At 41.4% G+C, this 21,839-nt stretch overlaps 1 protein-coding gene across 2 annotated transcripts; it reads left to right on the top strand.

The window, feature by feature from the left end:
- The first annotated feature begins 4,029 nt into the window (after positions 1–4,029).
- On the top strand, positions 4,030–16,879 carry b3gntl1 (UDP-GlcNAc:betaGal beta-1,3-N-acetylglucosaminyltransferase-like 1). Of its 2 annotated transcripts, none has more exons than XM_051384286.1 (12): positions 4,030–4,483; positions 4,785–4,901; positions 4,998–5,097; positions 5,758–5,822; positions 6,684–6,749; positions 7,763–7,858; positions 10,770–10,865; positions 12,202–12,326; positions 14,467–14,602; positions 14,691–14,759; positions 14,902–14,976; positions 15,795–16,879. In XM_051384286.1, the coding sequence occupies exons 1-12, from the start codon at positions 4,376–4,378 to the stop codon at positions 15,873–15,875; spliced, it is 1,134 nt and encodes a 377-aa protein (XP_051240246.1). In that variant the 5' UTR covers positions 4,030–4,375; the 3' UTR covers positions 15,876–16,879. The 2 variants fall into 2 exon arrangements, with proteins under 2 accessions (XP_051240246.1, XP_051240247.1); XM_051384287.1 differs by having other exon boundaries at positions 4,481–4,564.
- Positions 16,880–21,839: the final 4,960 nt, after the last annotated feature.

Below are 21,839 nucleotides of genomic sequence, written 5' to 3'. Positions count from 1 at the left end.
GCAGACTCCTTTGATATGTGGGAATTGATGACACACAATTAGCCAATCTGGTTATCCATGTCTCAGATTCTCACGCAGCGATGTGAACAAATAAACTGCGTGGGTCACAAAGTAAGCGACAGCCAGCAGCTTTAATTCATGGTATACCAGTAAACTTCAGCCCTATGTAAACTGTGAACAATGAAGAGTAGGCATGAGTAGATTTGGATGTCTGAAATAAATGACAAAGAAATCTCCCTCCTCTTTGGTGCCCCTCCAGCTGGTAGTGTCCTAGGCTACATCCTAGCTCACCTGTGCCTAAAAACAGCCTTGCAATAAGCTATATGTTTTGATCACAAGTTATATTATATCCAGTGTTTCTCCACTTTCTTGGAGCTAAACAATGAACTGAAACTCGCTGTGGAAAGGAGCTGCAGATTTAGCCGTTCATCTCTACAAGCGGCCCCTTTCACATTGTCATTTTATATTGTTATTATTAAAATATTGATTATAGCCACTTTATATATATTTTCCTAGGGATGTAGGTATAGTAGTAGTTATGTCAACATCTCTGTGAGTTTATTGAGTTCTAGTGCCAATGCCTTAGTTATATATGCAACAATAATGTAATATTTCAAGTTCAAATATCTTCATTTGGGTGATTTTCCAAACAATTATTAATATATGTGATTGGCATATATTTGCCATCCCTAAAAGTCTCCATGCCACCCTCTGGCCACCCCTTGAATATTTCTCCAGTCCCCCCCCCCCCCCCCCGGCTAGAGCACCCTTCTTTCTTTTACCTCACACTACCAAAGGAGTTGAATACACAGACATTGCAAAATGTTCCGATTGCCCACCACCATTGTTCAAGAAAGCTGCGCACAAACACACACAGGCATTAACATATGAGACAGGAACCAAGGCAAAAGTTCTATTGTACACTGTATGCTGCTGCTAAAGATGAAGTTGATATGAGCAGTTTTTCCTCATTGACCACAAGATGGTAGTATTGACACAGTGTGCGACAGGGTTTGCACCGTGCAGGTTTTCTTTCCAGCTATTTAGCTCGAGTTTTACACCTGGGATTCAAAATGTATATGGTGACATGTCTGTTAGTGATGAACCAGCAGTCAGCACACTTTAGATTTCAAGAAGCAGCACTGTAAACAACAGCTGTACCACAGTGATTATTGTGGCGTGGCACTGATAGCCATGTGTGAGCTTTTTTGTTAATCCAGCACTGCACTTACACAACAGCAGCTATTCTCTAAGGAAATGAAACTGGTGAACTGTAAATATCTTTTTTCTAGAAAGGGAAGAAACAAAATCTAATTTGAGGTACTTGTATTTACTTAAGTATTTCCATTTCATGCAATTTTATAATTCTTCTTCACTATATTGACTTTTGATACTTTTACTTTTACTTGTAGTGAGTATTTTCTCAGTGGTGTTTTATTTATAATTTTTTTAACTTAAGTAAAGGATATGAATAGTTATTTTACAACTGACTTTCATATCTGGCATTTCTTACACAGCTCCTCACACTGCTCCTAAGACATTTATTTAATCTGTAGTAGTATATCAAACTAATGTTTCGTCCGTGTCACCATGGCAACTGGGCTTTCAGTTTTCCAGATTCCTTGCCATGGACTAGAGTCTTGCTGAAGGGGAAATGTAACGGCAGCATGGCCAGTTGTTGGAGATTTCTTGCCCTTTACAAAGTATTGAAATGAAAGAAAGACTGATACTTCCATCCTTAGGCCCTGCTGTGGCCCCTGTCAACATATGGCCATCCTCAGCTGTCAACATGCTGTGTGTCTTCAATCTGTGTGTGTGTCTGATGTGTACCTGGACAAGATAAATTAAAACCACCACAAACTCTCACAAAAGGTCAAATGCGCGATTCTCAAAGCGAAACTAAATGAATGAAGGAAATCCAATCATGCCCATACCTCCAGATACACTCACACACTTCCCGTCTCTTTGATGTCTGGCATTTCTGTCCAAACAAAATCAACTGCAGTCTTCTGATCAGAGATTGAAACAGCTGCAGTCCCGACCTCCAGATACAGTAACTCAACTTGTGCGCGCATTTGAAATGCAACATCACCATGTGGTGTTGATTTGGTGGAGGAAGGTACGTAAACAGGCGGCAGTGATTGGTTGTGAGAACATTTGTGAGAGTGAATGCAGAGTAATCTCTATTGCAAAAGTTTATCTGAGGTCCATGTGGACCTGCAGTGCAAGGAATTGGACAAACTTCACAGCCCCAGTCAGAACAGACTCACAAGGACTCATTACCTTAACCTGAATCTCTAAGATTGAATCTCCTGAATATCGTTTAGTTAATCATACTGCAACTATCAATCTCTATTGGTCAGAAATTTATATCTGGTTTGCTTCACAAAAAACTCCTGTAAAGATACATGGATGGTTTCTCTGGACTCCCACTGAGTTTTAAAAGACGGTAACACAAACATTTAACAATGTATTTGTTAGCTATTTCCATAAGAGTACACACAGTCTGTCTCATAACTATTCTGTTTAGCAGGTGTGTGTGCGCTGTTACAGTTGGGCCAGATTCTCTCTTGATCCCATTTATCAAGCGCTCAAGCATGAGAGAATAATCCCTGATCTTGGCCCTGGTCTGTCGACACCCCCTGGAGCTGTTGTTCCTGGGCTGCAGTGAGGCATTCGTCCAATTTAAAGATGCATTCAAAGTGATAAATTAAGCTTAGTCTGATCGAGATGCTGCTGCAATGTGGGAACAATTATTCTGCAGCACAATCTCTAAGCTACATCCTGTCTGAGTGGTGCCCTGATTAAGCAGGATTGTGTGTAAAATCCAGGATCTCATTAAAAAATATCTCGGGACTTTAGCCAGAAGAGAGAGAGTTTATGTGTTTCTAAAGTGGGTAACATAGAAGTTAAGCAGCTTAAGTCCCTCCAGGATTTTGTCTTTTTTGTTGCTCATGATTGGTTTTATCGGGACACAAACAAGAAAATAAAAAATAAGGATTAAACTTAATAATAGGGGTGGTTGGCCTTCTGTACTCTGGAAGTACTGCAGATCTAATGGGTAACAGAGTTTGGATATTTCATAATCCAGGACTGTTGTTTGTTTCCTGACATCATGGCCTGAACTGCTGGATCATCCCTGCTTCAGCCGAGTGCCGTGATATTTATTCATTGTGTAGTTACAGTAAGTACATTGTAAAAACATCTTAATGACTCAGAATGACTCACACATACTGATACAACACCTGGAGCTGGTAGAGTAGTACAACAACTGCAGTGAACGCCACACACACACTATATATCGCTCTCATTACTCACTTACTTTCCTTTCTGAGGGAAAATGAAAACGATGGTCAAAAACAATATTTCTGCCCATCCTGTTTTTCTGTCTGCTCACCAAGACAAACCTCCCATGATGCAGCTGCCAACATTAACATAAAAAACACACTGCTCTGCTTCCCTGTTGAACACCACAGGAAAGCTAGAGAGAGCTGCGCCATGTCTAATGTCATCAAGTCCCACCAAACAAAACATGAAAAGACAGAAAAACAGAACTCTTTACTTCAGTGGATATTTGTTTTAAAAATCCCCAAATTATCTGAAATAATAGCAAAGCAAACACCCACTGATGAAGGCCATGTGATGTGGCTGAAAGCTCTGAAAAAGTCAAAATAATGAATACTGACAAGCAAAATACAAATGATAGGATACATAATGGTGACATAAGGTTACAGGGACACGTTCACGAAACTCCAGACAAAATACAAATATATTTTAAACAATATAGAAATCTTAATTGAGTGTTAATACTAATTTGTCAGGTTTAAGATGGGAGCACTTCTATTATAAGATTATAAAAGCCAGAACAGGTTTTTTCCACCGCCCACAGAAATGAGTCTATTTTACACACGTTAGGGACGTCAGTCGTCCAGATGATTGACGGTGAGTTTGTGAGTTTCAGCCAATCCGAGGTCTGTCCGTGTTTTGCAGGAGCCAATGAGCGTCCGGGATTCATTGTTTGCGGAAGTCGTGAAGCGGTTAACCACGCAGCAAGTTATGACCTCGCGTTTTGACTAAATGGTTCATTTTATCGTCACTAAAATGTACGGAACACATTTCAAGAGATGCCATTTGTTGACGTGGATCTATTTTATATAGAGAACATTTTTTTTAAAAAAAAGTAGTTTTTACGGACATTCGTATGAACGTGTAGCACGCGGGGGTCACCGGCTCTTGTAGACGTTCATACGGTTCATCTTCACTGCTTTCAGACATAATTTAACATATTGAATCCACTAAACCGAGGACAGACGTCGGTTAACGGCGGTGTGGCTGCGCAGATAAGTAGCGGAAGGACGGAGGCTGAGAGGTTGACATGAACCCACCGAAGCGACTCTGCACCACAGAAAATGAAAGGAAGGAAGGATGGCAGGAGGAGGAGGAAGAGGAGGAGGAGGAGGAGGAGAGGACTGCAGTGGATGTGGTGTGTGTTTATCCATACACACTAACACAGAATATACAGGAGGAGTGGCAGTGATTCGGATATGGAACTTCAGGTCTAAATGTGTGAAATTACTGTTGATTTGAAGTTGTGTATCAGATTAACATGATGAGTGCTGATGTAAACAGACTGTTCCACAAACCATCCTTAACAAGAGTCACTTCACCTGTTTGACTCATTCATCCAAATGCTCTGAACTGCTTGTTTATATTGTTATCCCCATAGGGCTGCTTGTTTATGCGTTATTAGTTAAAAACGTTCCGTGTGTGTATTCTGTGCTCAGAGTATTATCATGCCAATGTACAACGCATCCTGTTGGCTGGATGAATGTCTGCAGGCCATATTACACCAAGACTTTACTGGAACCATGGAGCTCTCGGTCTTCGACGATGCAAGCACCGTGAGTCTGTTTGCTGTTTGTTTGCATATTTACACATGTGAATATGTAATTTGTCTCAGTTGAAGTTAAAATCCTGTGCATGTGTGTGTTCTTCAGGATGACTCGAGGAAAGTGGTGCAGGGCTGGAGGGAGAGGCTGGAGGCGAGGGGCATCTCAGTGGTGATCTCCGGCCACAACTCTGCACAACCCCGAGGAGGTCAGTAGACCTTTAGGTTGTTGATCAAGAAAAAGTTAGAAACTGGATCTTTAGTTAAGATTATATTGACAAAAAGGCTCATAATTCAGTGAGTGACTGAGGAAGATGAGTAATGTATGTGTGTAATCCATTAAAGTATGAAATGTGGCATATTTGCATTGGTTTCCAGATGATCTTTTTGGTTTTACCCATTACTTTTAGAGTGTTTGTGCCCATATCTACCTGCACCCAGCCTCAGATCTTTCAACAACACTGTCAGGGCTGAAACTGCCTGTTGAAATTCATCTACCTCACTGTCTCAGAATCAGATCAAAAACTGGTTATTTACAATAAAAAGGTGCACAATATGAAGAAGCTTTGTTTTTAGTTTTATATTATTCTAATTAACTAGGGAACAATCACGTTTCACAAAAATAAAACAGCTGTGGTAGACTATCTATCTCATGCATATGAGACTGACATTGCCTTTTATTGTTTCATTTTTTGGTTTAACATTTTGAAAATCACTTCCTTTAATTTTTATTGTTGTCACATGTTGACTGTAATGTTTGAATAACATAATTACTAACACATGGCCAAATGGTTAGCTGGCAGATGTATATACAAATGCAAGAACACACACGCACAAATAGAAACATACACTGTCATTTTGTCTTTCAGTGGGATATGCAAAGAATAAAGCAATATCTCAGAGTTGTGGACAGTACTTGTGCTTTCAGGATGCGGTAAGTGTGTGTGTGTGTGTGTGTGTGTGTGTGTGTGTGTGTGTGTGTGTGTGTGTGTGTGCGTGTGCGTGTGTGTCGGGGGCTGTGTGTGTGTCCAGATGTCTTGCATAACACATACAGTAGTGAGTCAAAACTAATTAGATCAAATTGGTTTGTCCAAATATACAGGCTGTAGACACATTCACACGCAGACCTCAGCAGCTCAGTGACTGTTTGACAGACCCGTCAAAGCACATGACTAATGAGCTGGGAACAGTGGTTGATATATGTGCGTTTCATGTATATGAATGGCAGCTTTGTGCTTTGTAGTTGCTCAACTGCAGGCTGAATTGTCAAATCTACAAATCAAAGGCCACAATATCTAAATTTGTGAACTATGGTCAGGTTTATATTGTTTTTGAGTCATACAGTAAAGCTGCACAAGTAATCGAAATATTATCGAAATTGCAACATGGCCCTGTGCAATTTTTTGAGATGCAGAACCCAACAAATATCACACCATCATGACTTTAATAGTTTTTTTGGGTTTATCTACTAATTGACTGTTGCCAGAATGAAAAACTAATTATTATTAATTTAGTTTGCTTTCACAGACAGTCACGTAATTCTATTTGTGCATTTGTCTGCTGCTCGACACTATTCACATCCTGGTGCGCCTCTTTCACTAAAACTTAAAATGAAACGTTTATCTCTCCATTTAAATACTCTTGTGTCTTCTGTCTACATCTGCATTCTTTCTTCCCACAGTGGCTGAGAAAACATTGTTTTTTTACTGACTTTGTATGGTATAAGTTGAAGAGTATAAGTATTCTGTATAAGTAACAAGTCATACAGGTTTGAATTATTATTTTTTTACTCCAGGATGACGTTATGTTGCCTGAAAGGGTTGGTCTGCAGTATGAGGAGTCTCTCCTCCACCCAAACTCTGTAAGTTCTCCCTCAAGTATTTGCTTACTCACTTCCTTCCCTCTCCGTTGCACTCTGCCTTCGCCCTTCCTCCCCTTTTCTCTTTTCTTCTTCCCCCCCTCCCCCTTCCCCCTCTCTCTAACCATCTGACCAATCCCTCCCTTAAAAACAATATCAAAAATATTCATGTTGTTTCTGTGTGTGTGTGTGTGTGTGTGTGTGTGTGTGTGTGTGTGTGTGTGTGTGTGTGTGTGTGTGTGTGTTTGTGTTTCTGTGTGCTTCCATGCTGTTGGCATGCAGAACAGTGTGAGTATCCGGTGTTGATGCTTTCTGTGGCCTGCCAGGTCAGAGGTTAAAGGTTGTGTGTGTGAGGGAAGTGAGGGAGACAGCATGGAGACAGCAGGCTTGCTGCCCTGCACAAACAACCTACTTCTTTCTGTTGTGGCTGTACTATCTTATGCTGCTGCTTAAGATGTGGTCCTCCTTTTCAATTCTGTATACCACGCCTCTCTTCTGTATGTTAGCCCCTATTTACTTCTCATTGGCCTCTCTCCTGAGATTTGGCGTGTGTGTGTCAAAAATATTGAAAACTGCTATATATAACTGGGGCTTGTAACTAACATCTGTTTTCATCTTTGCTTATTCTGTCAAGTATTCTCTTGATGAATGAAATATGAATTGTTTAGTCTATAAAATTCCCTTTGCAAGAGGCAATCTGGGAACCTGGAACCAGTGCATTTTGGGATTTTTGCTTTAAAAATTATTTAAACAATGAATTGATTATCAAAATTGTTGCATGTTATTTTTCTGTCAGTCAACTAATTGATTGTTCAACTGATTTCAGCTTTGAACAGTCTCAGCAGAATTTAAAGGTTGAGGTGTTTTAAGCTTTAATGTACCTTTATTCTGAAGGCTGATCTTTGCAGCCTAACACTGACCCAGATGTACTAGTTCAGAAAATATTTTCATTGGTTGCTGAAAGGAAAATATGTTTAGGCTCATATGGTGTATGTGTCTGTGTGCTTTCATGAAAGCTGATTGGCTGTAAAGTTCAGAGGGTTCCCGAGGGATCTACGGAGCGCTACACTCGCTGGATCAACACAATCACTCAGGATCAGCTCATCACACAGGTACACAATACCTGGTACAGCACGTGTTTTTTGGCACACATACTGTGAATGTGAGTGTTTGTGTGTATGTGAGAGGTCATGTGCCAGGCAGCAACCAGGTCACAACAGAAACAGGATACGTACCTGCCATCCACAGTTTCCACGGAAATGTGGTAGCGGAGTGAATGGCGCCCGCAGCATCACTCCCGACCTCTCTGTCCATTTCAGTCCCACTACAGGAAACAGGTCGCGCTGCCAGCCGTCAGTTCAGGGTAGTCCATAGTGGAAACTGTTGGCGGTGGAAAAGTTTCTGTTTCAACTGATCTTGCAGTGGACATTTTTTATATTGCTGGTTGTTGTTCTGCACCACTATGTGAAAGTTGCCACATAACAACATCAGGAAAAACAAACAAAACAGTGTACAAACTGTAAGCAAATCCAACACCAGAATTTAAAGTCTCGCCATCAGCTTCTGCACTCCACCAGATTGGATTTCATAAGAAATTGTTTTATGGCCCAAAACATAAAAATGGCTGCTGTTCCTCCGGAGCAGGTGGAGCTCCAATTTCCTGCTGTGGCAGATGGTGAAATCAATGAGGATGACAAGTTGTAAATGGTCAGGATCCAAGAGTCATGTCTGCCATATCTTTTAGCCAAGTATACTCCACTCTGTTATCACCTGATCAGATCTTCTCAAATAACAAGAATAACTGACTGAACGTTGTTCCTACAGTGGCATTCAGTTGTGCTGGTTTGCAGATTTAGTACTTCAGTCAGTAATTACACTGTGGTATCACAGTGCATTCAGAAATACTGATAGAATATTATTATATCAGTTATTATTATTATATTTTACACTTCAGATCATATAGCTGTAACTTACTTTGAGCTGTTATTAAGTGAACATCTTTGCATTCCACTTTTACAGCTAATACATATCCTTTCATCATATTAAATAGTCTCGTTAATCACTGAATGATAAGAGAGCTAGTGATATAAAAGTGAAACCACTGGCACTACTTCTGTTTACGTAGAGATGGAAGTCAACTGTTGCTGTCTGAACAAAACACACTGTCACCAAGGATACAACCTGGACCCGCTCTCTTTAACTCACACACACACACACACACACACACACACACACACACACACACACACACACACACACACAGTCTGCATAACTCTTTAGCAGACATTCCAGGATATTTATATGATATTAAGTTTCATGGAGCATGAGAATGAGATCATACATTGATTCTGCAGGCTTTATAGCAGCTCCTTTTCCTCCCCCTTCCCTTTCTTCACTTTATCTTCCTTACTGTCAATTTCTGGCTAAAAGAAACAGAATCTAACTGAGTTAAACCAGAGATTTACTCAGCGTGTTGCTCGTTTAACCTGAGCCAGAGCTGGAACTTGAGCTTTCATCTGTAGAACATTAGATATGGTTATCCCAAACCTGCCCTACACCACTTCTCTCTGTCCCCTGGTTTCCCAGAACTCATTCTTATTCCTCTTATTCATGCCTTTGGCCACAACTTATATCTGCACAATGTTGCAACATTACAACAGAAGGGAAGAGGAGTTGTACGTAGGTGGACAAACACACACACACACACACACACACACACACACACACACACACTCTCTCCCCCCTCTCTCCCTCCCCCCCCCCCCCCCTCCCCCCCCCCCCCCCCCCCTCCCTCACCCCCCCCCCCCCACACACACACACACACACACACACACACACACACACACACACACTAGATTCTGTCCAGCTGTTTGACTGGCTGAATCCAGATGTTTTTCACAATTGTCTTCATCTGTGATGCATTTCAGTTATGTAGTAATATTCCACTTCAACCAAGAACAGTCACAAGTACACACATGTGAAACACAGTGAAGTAGTTGGACAAAGAAAGAGATCAACCTGGAATGACCCTCGGATTCAAAACAACACTGCTGCTGTACAAAACACACACACAGAGGAAAGGAGCAACATAAAGCGGTTGTGGTCTAGATAGAGGAGTGAGCATGAGGTGGGGGTAAAATAGAGAAAGAAATATAGAGGCCTAATGTGGTCCTGGTGTATTAAACAGGTTTTGGTTAGAAAGAGAAGAGAGAAAACAAACTCATTAGTCAAGAGGATGGAAATGTGTGTCCTTCCCCTGCACACTTCAGGAAGCGCACACTTCTGTAAGAGAGCACACGTGGCTGCACTCTAACCTGTTTTGTTCGCAGGATTAGAAGTTAACTTTTGGAGAATCTTCTGTTTGTTCCAGAAAGCCAAATGGGAAATTTCCCCAGACCATCTGCCAAATCTTGGTGAGGTTTAAAGCTGATGTGGGTGTTCTCTAACCACGACAAAAAAACGTCCTTTATTTTCATATTTCCGCTGAAATTAAATGATGTTTCCTGCACTGTGTGTGTGTGAGGGAGGGAGATGGAGAGAGAGAGGGAGAGCTTTTGCGGGATAAACCGCAGGGGATGAATCTAATTACATGTCCCGGTAACTCTTGCAGGATCTGATTATGGCAGCCCAAATGCAGATTTGTTTGTAAGATAATAAAACTTTATTTATACTCACAGAATGTAATCTGTAATGCAATGCGTTTTCAGGTGTACTTTTAGAACAGTGTTGCTGGATGGAGAAGTCCGGATGGAGGCTTGGCAGAGGGCAGGCAGGCAGGTGATCCTGAAGAAGAAAGAAAAACAGTTGTAAATCAAAATGGCAGCCAAAGAAACTACACTGATTGGCAAAATGAACTAGCTTCATAACAGAAAGTGTACCACAAAAACAGCAACGACTGGCTGTTGGTACAGAGTTCTTGTTGGAAGAGGTGATGGCTTGATGGCAGACAGGGAGAGAGCAGAGCCATGGACTGTATATGTCCAAATACTCTGTGTTACAGTCTGAACTGTTCCTGTGTCTCAGGTGTACACGTCTCATGGGCCCACAGTTGTCATGCCGACATGGTTCTGCTCGAGGAGCTGGTTCCTGAAGGTTGGACCGTTTGACGAGGGAGGCAAGGTAAGAGTTCACCCCCAAACTGTTCCCAAAGCCTTTTCATTCTGTGTTTGTGTTTCTTGTTTGTGCATCCCTTTCTTTTGTACAGTGCAAGCATCAGTCCATCTGTCGTTTGGTTCAATTTTAAGGAGTCATTTTCATACATAGATAGCTACCTATATAATTACATTTATGAAAAATAGCGACAGAAAAATGGCAACAAGCCAGGATGAGACTGATGCAGCTGTACAAGCTGTGGTAAGTTGACTTATAGAGATAATGATATAAAATCCTGATGTAGGAATGGACTCTAAAAACTATGCTGGACAAAAAAAGACCAAGATCGATGCCGCAGGCCCAGATATATCGTCTTTTTTTATTCCATGCATTCTTCTTCCATGTCAAAACCTGACACCTACATTATCCACAATGCAACTTGTCCGCTGACAATTAAATCGGCGATTTGGATGTGTTAATGTGCGACTAATGTACCCTTAAGTTGTGAGCCACAAGCAGAGAAAACCCCAGCCTTTTTCATTTTCACTTGTAGTCTTCAGACCCAGTCGACACTGACTCACGTGACATCACTTGAGGCAATTTATTGGACTTCACACCAAGGTTGTTACAGTTAACTACAGCTAAACAAAAAACTGGGGCACCAGGGTAGCTTACATGGTAGAGCTGGCGTCCCATGTATCAAGGTTGAGTCCTTCAGCACAACAAGCATGAGACTAGGATTTCTACATGACTGTGAATCAGTTGCCTTCACAAAGTGTTTGTGTTGTAATAGCTATTCTAAATGTCTTAAATCTTGCCAGTGACAAACAGCCCCCATATTGGTTTTTTTTTTTTAATCTAAAACTTACACTAGCTTATAAAAACTACCTAAAACTAAAAAAATTTTAAAAATTAAAAATAAACCGAAATAAGCAAACCCACTCTGGAAACGAACCAAAACTAAACTGAATTGAAAACCAAAAAATAAAAACAACATAAAATAAGAACTAATGAGAAACACAAGACTATAATAACTCATCACACAGCTCCATCTGGAGCCACAAAAGACTTTATCTTGTTCCCAACTTCACCAAAATGTCCTCGAACACGAACACAGGATGAATGACTGAAGAGAAATTCTCAAACTCAAATTCAAAATACAAAGTTTTGGACCTGCTCATTTCTATTACATCCCAGCCACTATCACCAAATACTGAGCCAAACCCTGGACTGTAGCCTTAGGCAGTTCTACCTGAACTCGCCCAAACTCTATTAGCACCTAAAATGTCTGATATAGAAATATATTGCAGTTATTAATTGTCATCTCCAACTATTATTTCACGCTCTACTTCCTCCTCTCTAGGGAGTCCCGGAGGACTTGCTTTTCTTCTACCAGAGTATGCGACAAGGAGGGGGCGTGGCCAGAGTCGACCAGTGCCTGCTGGTGTACCGTTACCACGAGAAGGCCACCACACACTCTGTAACAGAGTCAGTCCCACTCAGCTACACACACACACACACACACATACACACACAACACACACACACACACACATACACACACAGCACACATATACACACATAACACACATACTTGGACACAGTGTTGATCCTCCACCTACTCACAGCTGCTCATGGGCATCCCAGATTTTCTCAAGGATCCATACTCTCACACACTAATATGCTCACACACACACACACACACACACACACAGACGCATGTTTTTGTAATCTTGAGATTTTCTGAATGTGTTTTTGGAATTCCAGATACTTTCCCAGCCTATGAATCAGGAATTTCAACCTGTTTTCTTCTGTGGAATGTGCAGTATCTCTCTGACGCTGTTGGGAAGGAATCGGATCTTGTCTGTGTGTGTTTGTGTGTGTGTGTGTGTGTGTGTGTGGGATGTCTCTGTGTCGCCTGAACACACCAAATGAAAAGGTCTTTCTTGCCTTCCCTCCCCCCACACCTCCCTTCCTTTCCTCCTTCCTTCCTTCCTTCCTCCCCTACGTCTGTCCGCTGCTCGTATATCTCCTCGTGTTGACGCACTCCTTCACCGATCATCCACCTCTCTGTCTTCATCTATCATCTGCCTATTTTTGGACGCCTATTTAAAGCTCGCCTTGCCTACTTTCCACTCTCACCCACTTCTTGTCACCCCTGCCCAGCTTACCTACTTCCTCTCTTTAGTGAAATGAAACCATCATCCTATTTCTTTCATTCACATATGCACACACACACATACACACACACACACGCGTAATTGTAGAGGCTATGTCAGTGGGGTGAAAAGTGTTTTAAAAAAAATTAAGATGGTGCCAAAGAGTAACTGAGATATGAAGCTTCCTAACAGACAGGCTGTGTTTATAAATGTGAGTGTGTGTATGTGAATCTATATCAGAGTGTGTGAAAGTGTGTTTGCCTTTTGATCCGCAGGGTATTAGGAGGATGAAGGCTCCAGTATGTGTATACAGATACAGTTTATAGTAAATCTCTGCCATATTTCTGCCATGTCTTAGAATCAAAGACTGTATAGAGAATGTACAGGAAAGAGACCACCCGCGCTCCCTGATGGTGGTGGTGGGTTTTGGTTTGTTTGTCATATGAGGCCCACTGTTAGCCCCAGTCAGAAGCTCACATCAGGAGAAGAGAGTGGAGCACCCCTTGTGCATGTGTCCATATAATTACTCAATACCAGTGTGTGTGTGTGTGTGTGTGTGTGTGTGTGTGTGCGTGCGTGCGTGTGTGTGTGTGTGTGTCTGTGTCTGTGTGTGTGTGTGTCTGTGTTCGTGTGTGCGTGCGTAAGAGAGAGTGAGGAAGGGGTTAAGAGCATGAGTAGAGCGTGAAGACATATCTGAGGGTAAAGGTGTGTGTGTGTGTGTGTGTGTGTGTGTGAGAGAGAGCGAGCGAGAGAGAGAGGCCTGTGCACAGCTGTGCATATCAGTCAAGGTGCAGGCAACAGGAAAACAAGCTAATTTAAAACAGGCGCAATTTTTCTGTCTTGAAAAATAAGTGTATTTTTTATCAAATGCAAGGAATGCTTTTGAAAAATTAGGAGATTATGGTCTGGTACCGTAAGGATTGTTCGGATTTATTACAGTTTGGGTCTTATTTTTGTAGTTTTATCTTCAATTTCTTTCAGTTGTGATAGCATTGTGATCGTCAGAGTATCTGTTAAGATCTGGGAACTTCCCCTAAATAAAGTCTGACAAGCAAAAATCACAAACAGGCAGTAAACTAAACAAGATTTTAGTCTAATTAACTAAACCACTTCATTTGGAGCTAAAACTGAAACTAAAATGTCTGTAATAATGATTTGTTCATATACAACTATAGCAAGTATAGTCAGTCAAAGTTAAACAGAGTTGTTATGTAATGTGTTTACAATGGGCAGTTTGGGTAATAATTTGAACTTTTGGCTAAATTTTCTCCTCCAAATTAGTTTCCATACAAGTCACCTCAAAAACCAAACTAGGATATAGGAATAGAAGTGCATATTATATACCACATACCGTGTATCTGTATATTTCACACTAAATGAGACAGTCTCCATTTAGACCCACAGACAGACTAACGTTGCCTACTTCTGTGTCCATCCTCTGATCCACTACTCGTCTCCTCTGTTTCCAGGGAAACTATTTGGAAGCTGCGAGTGGACTTCCTGCAGGAGAGAGTTCTCAGCCAATGGGAGAGCTTCACCATATGGAACGCTGGGAAACAGGGCCGGAAGCTGTACCGCTACCTCAGTCCGACCAATCAGAGGAAGGTACGTCATCTCCAGCTAGTGGGATGGGAGACACTAGCCAAATTATAATTTTTTTTTTCTTTCATCATCATTCTGATTCATTTGTCAGGTGAAGGCTTTCTGTGATGTCGATGAGAACAAGATCCAGAAAGGCTTTTACACATATGAGGAATCCCAGGTGAGATCAGCAACTGTGGATACCAAGTACAGCAGGTTTATTGTGATTCAGTGTATTAGTTTATAAGATATTATTCAAATGAATGGTCACTCAATCACTTTATGTGGTTTACGTGTCTCTCTTTCTGTTGAATTCCCTCCAGCAAAGACCTAAGCCAAAAATCCCAGTTGTACACTACAAAGACGCCTCCGCCCCTTTCATTATCTGTGTTAAACTGGTGAGCAGAAAGCGTGTTTGTGTGTTGTATGTTTGCTGTTTCTAACCGCCTGTCCCTCAGGTCTGTAATCTAAGTTAACGACATAATGATCAAGGGCGTGTGCCCGGCACAGGACATAACACACACACACACACACACACACACACACACACACACACACACACACACACACACACACAGAAGGCAGTCAGGAAATGGGTAGAGACAGCAGCCTGATCTTTGATCACATGATGCTTGTACAAACATCGGGTGTCTTTGCCACTGTTCACTGTCCATTTTGTACGCTTTGTCATTTCAGCAATAGTCACTATTCACTACTGCAATATTGCATATAAGACAACGACATTCTCTTTTTATTATTATTTTAACATGCACAAACATATAGCTGTCCTGTCAGCCAAATCACTAATAGCCTATTTACCACCTAGCCAGATTCAGACATCAAATCCAGAATGACCCCACCTACGGGGGCTACTAATTGCTCAATTATGGGAATTGGGAGAAGTAATCATAGTCAGATGACAAGGAGACCTGGACTCAATCACACACACACTCACATAAACACCTGGACTCAATCAGATATGTTTTTTATACCCAGATGTTAAATAACTATAATCAGTAAATATACAAATCATTTGAACTTTGTACATTTTCCATGGCTGAATCTCTTTAGCCTCTAAATAACCTTTGACTTTACTTCAGTACAGTTAAGACGCACAGCACAGGGCACTGAAGACGAGAAGGAATTATACTTCTTATAATGTTTTTTGAGTGAAAGGTTTTCTGTTCCTCATCTTTCTCTCATGTTTCATCTGTAGGACATGACTGGAGGCATTCTGGAGGAAAACCTCAACTCTTTGCAGCTAAAGGAAGGAATAGATTTCTACCATTTCAACTGACTGCTCAGAGCGATGGAGAAGACAAGAGGAGCCCTGCAGCTAAGAGGAATGCAGGGGACTGCGCGATAGGCAGGTGATAACAGGAAGAGTGACCTGAAACTGGGACAGAGATAATACCACAGCAAAGGAAAGAGGAGGTTATAGTGTCTTTTTAAGTGTTAAAAGATGCCTTTTATGTGTGGGAAAGAATGAGAACGTTTTTAAGTTTTACTTGGAAAAGTTGATGAAACGTCTGATAAAGGCACAACAGTTCATCCTACAGCACTGTGGTTCAATACCACTCTCATGTCTGTCCATTGGATATAAAGCTACAGCCAGAAGACATTAGCCTAGCTTAGCACAGAGACTGGAAACGGGGGGGAAAACATCTAGCCTGGCTCTGTCCAAAGGTAACTAAATGCACCTAGCAGCACTTCTGAAGCTCACTAATTAACACGTTATATAATGTTTGTTCAATACAATGACAATTTGCCATTTTATTAGGGGTTATGTATTTCTTGGTCATCCACAGTAACTCCAGTTTTTTGGTCCTTTTTACACATGTTAATTAGCTTTAGAGGTACTGGTAGCTCGGATTTTGTTACTTTAGCCTGAGTCAACTAGTTGTGTCGGAAAAATCCGCTGTGGCGAGAACAGCAAAACACACCATGAAAGCGTCCTATAAATGCTGACCACCTACCTATAACGAACCAGAGACACTTCCTCATGAACCCAACATCAATAAACAGGGAGGAATTAAACTGAAGTTAAATGTGTCAATAGGTCTACCGCAGCTGATAAATTAAATGACCGTTTGTGGGCAAGTGCTGACTTGTACTGTCAAGAAAACCTCTTGGAAAATGATTTCTTAAAAAGACTGGGAACCATGATTGATGTTTAGGGTAATAAAAGTAACCATAATCGGACTCAGAGGGTATTGGCACTACAGCTATTTATCATGCAAGAGGACATGGTGATTGCCAGTGTAGACCATTGGAGAAATTAAAAGTTATTGTCTTTTCTAATCCCGTGTGGCCTGGTATTTTCCAACCTACATATTTTAACCTGTGTTGGTTAAGTCAAAGGAGTCAGCACATCATCACATCACAGAAGGTTCAACTTATAAAGGGTGGGATGTTTTATGGCCAGCATCGTAAACTGATTTCCTAACAGTCTCTCTGGTGCAACCATGCAAAATCAGATACACGCACACATCTGCTACAAATGTACAAACATTGATACTGCATGTATTTGTTTTTCTTTCCCTGGGTCTCTTATGAAATCTAAAGAACAATAACCTCTTTAAGGGAGCACAGTTCTGATACATAAACACACACACAAAGTTTATTTTACCTCACAGACTGTGGAGTTTTTCTGCCCAAAGGTAAACAGACCTTTCTCCACAAAATCTCCCCTGGTGTTTCCTGGGTCTGCGACGTGGTCTGCCTTACTGTAAATCTCCCCACAGCAGTTTGCAGGGAAGCAGCAGTGGCGATAAAAGAAAAACTGGAATGGGGTATTCAACTCTGCCATATTTTATTTTCACTAGCTTTGTTTGTTATCATAGACTGAACATACAGTTGCACAGTGGTGTGGATGCACAGAATCACTGTACCGTATTAGAGGTTCGGCTTTAATTCATTATGTTTGATAAATGGCTGTTTGGGCCTGATTCAGCCTTAGGTTTGAGTTGAAAACCCCAGGTCTCTGCCACCCACAGTACAGTGCTGTGTAGAGGCTGAGAAAAATATCACATCCACTTAGCACTCACTCTCCACCTAGACCCCTCTTCCCCCTCTGTGTTTATACACACAGACACTTAAACAAGAAGGTGTCCTCGTCAGAGACGGGACTCTCTGCAAAAGGGCTACAGCTAATGATTAGATTCTTGATTCATTGATTCATTGTTTATCTCTAAAAAGGCAGACAATAGTACAAAATCCTCATTGCATTGTACCCAATGTTACATACTCAAATAACTTGTTTGGTCTTACCATCTAAAACCCAAAAGATATTCAGTTTAATGTCACATAATACAAAGAAAAGCAGGAAATTGTGCATCATTAAGAAATTGAAAAATTCAATAATTAAAATAATTCCTAATCAAACAATTTATCTTTTGGCTTTTTTGGACACACATCTGTATTCATCTGTAAATTGCGTGTTGTTTGTTTGTTTATTTTTATCAGTGCTGTAGGCTATCAATGGCAACAACATGGGATGGCAGTGTGTTCAATGGAATGCAGATTAATGCTGTACAGACATTTGTGGTCCCCAGGAGATGAAATGAGTGACTTTGGTGATCCAAGCCTCCTTTGCTGTCATCAGGTCAAAATTGTAATTAGTCGAATAGCTTCACTTCGTTTATGACCCAGTATCTGCTAAACTAATGACATTCCCATCAGCCTCAGCTGTTAGCATGCTAACACTCTGAATCAAGATGGTGAAGATGATCCACATTACACCTGCTAAACATCAGCATGTTAACGTTGTCATTGTGAGCATTTAACACAAAGCACTGCTGTGCCTAAGTACATATTTTGGGGGCTTTTTTGATCCCTTATCACATGTTTTTATTGGACACACGCTAAAGATATTTATCACCTCTGCTCACCATTTCTGCTGCTAAATATTTGAGTGAAACAGCAGGCTTGAAAGTTCATATGTAAAGTGTATGCAGTCATTGAGCTATAAGGTGCTTTGGATACATGTCCACCAAATGGAGACCATATATTTGAGAAAGAAACAAACCAAAATTTGTTTAAGTAAGACCACGCTCTGTATAAATATCTTCTGTCTCCTTTACCCACTCTGCCGTCCTGATAAAGCACTTGGTAGATGATCTGAGTGAGTTCTAATGGAGAATCTATGAAAGAGACTTCAGAAAGAGAGTAAACAGAGCTTTACTCAGTGTTTACACTCTGTCTCTCGCTAGACATCAGACCTGATAACACACACACACACACACACACAATGAATGGCCCTGACCCTGGAGCCTGCCTGCCCTCGCTAGTCAAATAAACCTATGTGTGTAGAAACAAAATGCACACACATACACACACATGCATTTACAAGACAGCTGATAAGAGAAAGAGATATGAGTCGGGTGTGTTTGGGTGAAGAGAGCTGACAGAGGTCACTAAAGGCTTTTCATTTACCTTCCAGGTGACCACATTCCTTTGTTTCACCATCTCTCTCTTTGTAGAAGTGTGTGTGTGTGTGTGTGTGTGTGTGTGTGTGTGTGTGTGGTTGTGTGTGTGGTTGTGTGTGTGTGTCACTGAAAGGAAAGGCTGTCTGCCAAATGCCAAAGTACTTAACTAGGCCTAGATATTATGTTATATTACATATATTACGTTCTGTAAGAACAGCATGAAATGTCACAGAGAGAAAGTCAACCAGGCTGCTTAAGCTGGCGCTATATTGAGTGAAAGTTAGCTAGTTTTATAGCTACAAGCTATAGAAGGCTATACAGGCTAAATTAACTTATTATTATCTTTAATAATTAATTTAACTTACTATCCTCTAGCTGTAATCTGTAATTAATACATATCCATTTGATCTGTTGATGAACCAGCATCTTGGTATTTCAGTTTATCAGTTAAAGTGTTAAAGTAGTCAGGCAGATAGACACTAGCACACAAACTAGTTCAAACAGACAAGAAAACTCAAAGAACACATTTTGTTTGTAGATACTGTGTTTCCCATTGAACACCATCCAAAAGCAGTAGTGCAGTATCTCCTTTTTTAAGTAGGTTGTGTAGCAGTTAAGAAACACGAAGTGAAGGTATTACAGTGTTAGCCTGAAAACCAGTTTTCTCAGTTGTCACCACTTTCCACTGCTTCTGCAGTTCAGTGCTCCGAGCTGGATATGTTATGTTCATCCTCCTCCGTCAACAACTACTGTCAAAGCTGCCCTCGAGCAAGGCACTTAACCTCCCAACAGACCCCGCTGCTGGGAGCTGCTCCGTCAGCCGCCCCGTGGGTAAATAAAGGTTGTAAAAAAGAGAGAGGAGTGTGCTGTGCGCGAGTAGTGAGGAACTAAAGGTCATGAAGACTGAAATCAGAGATAGAGGAATGTGTGTGTGTGGCTCCATGAGGAAGCAGTGCGTGGACAGACGGAGCGTTCCTCCTGTCAGGCCGCTTGAAAAGAGCCAGGTGACAGCAGGGGGGATGAGGGGAGCAGGTCAGAGGCTCTGCTGCTCTGTAAATACTTCACATGGTGAAGGAGCACATGAGGTCAAACGGCACATCAGCAGCTTACACTTCCTCTGCTGCGCTGACAGGATTAGAATCACTCTGCAGCCTCCAGATCTTTGGCCTTCGATTATGTTAATGGTGAAATTACATCTTTTTCAAAAATCCAGGCACTGGAGGGGGGAAATGTGTTGGTGGTACAGATGTGTTGCTCTTTATGCAGAGAGAGAGAGAGAGAGAGAGAGAGAGAGAGTAGATATATCACCCTTCCTGTCGGGTCATTCAGTAGGGTTTTTTTTTTTTTTTAGAACACCTGAACTAATACCACTTTCTTCTAAGTTAAATAAAGGGTTTATTGTAACAAATGTTACAAGTACACATTTTGGGTTGTCAGGTTGTGACAATGCCCTTTTGCTGGTGTTCAACCTTTATTTTATTAAAAGCTTAATAAGTTGTTAAGTCTTGTCCTCATTACTGGCTAATAACTGATCTATAAAGCACCAGCCAATGATTATTAAACATGAATAAAGCCATTAGATACTTATGAACTCTTTATAAATGGTCAATTTATTCAGTTCGGTTTGTTCATGTCATTTGGATTGTACACACAGCATCATCAATAACAAACAAAAAAAAGTGAAGTGGAAAATGAATATCATTAGATTTATATCTTTAAAATGTAATATAAAATCTCCCTGAATGAATTTTGCTGCTGACAGGGTATCCCACCACAGCTAGAGGCTTACGCATAACAGCACTGGAATGGGAGAGGTGTGTGTGTGTGTGTGTGAGTGAGTGTGTGTGTGTGTGTGTGTGTGTGTGTGTGTGTGTGTGTGTGTGAGGATCTGGTGTGGGGGTGTGTAGCAGAGTCTGTGTTTCGGTATTTCTCGAAATGCGTTACATACTCTGGCTGTGTGGGGGAATGTGACGACTCAGTAACATGCTTGCTGTTCCGACTGTTTTCTCACGGGAAAACCGTCCGAGAACCAAACAGGCGTTTAGAGCACAAGTGTGACTTTTTTGTGTGTGTGTGTGTGTGTGTGTGTGTGTGTGTGTGTGTGTTGTTGTTGTTGTGTCAAGGTCTTTTTCTTTCTCCGAGCAGGTTGTCTTCTGGAACAACGATGGAAAAGATACAGGAATATTAGTTCTAACATTAAAATATGCTTGAAAAGATAAGGTCACGCTTAAACTCCACAGAGGGTTGTGTAAAGAGAGTCTGGCTGCGGGACTTTCGGTGAATGTTTGAGCGAGCTGTAGAAATCGTAGATGCTGCTGTTCCAGACCTGCATGCGGCTCCCATTTTCACTGTGATAATATGATCCATCTGTTTGTAAAGCCAACGCACAACACACTCACACGGGCCTGTAGCCAACTGTCTCTGACAGTGTAAGCCTGACATACGAAAAGAGCTGGTCAGTAGAATAGAGGTTATTTAAGAACGCTTGGTGAATCGATCTGGACTTAAAGGAATACCAATAAAATGTTATAATGAAAGCTTGGCTGGGGTTATTTTGTGGGCGTTTATTTTTTACTTGTTAACGTTTGAAAAAATCACGCTATTGACTCTTCAGCAGTGTCGCGAGCTCAGCTGGGTGCTAATTAAAAGGTCTAATTGGTTCATTTGTGTAACTGTGGTTGTATCTCTTATGCTCGAGGGCTTTCTTTACACACATCTTGGGGGGGGCGTGGGGCGTGGTTTGGGGCGAGCGCTCGCGTGTCACTCAAGTCATCTCAGCTGCTGGCACGCGCCCCCCCCCCGGTGACGTGAGGCGTAGGTCACGCAGCAAAAGT

This window comes from Dicentrarchus labrax, unplaced genomic scaffold (assembly GCF_905237075.1).
Source record: "Dicentrarchus labrax unplaced genomic scaffold, dlabrax2021, whole genome shotgun sequence".
Classification (NCBI taxonomy): Eukaryota; Metazoa; Chordata; class Actinopteri; family Moronidae; genus Dicentrarchus; species Dicentrarchus labrax.
Note: the sequence above shows the minus strand (reverse complement) of the source record. Positions and strands in the feature narration are given on the sequence as shown.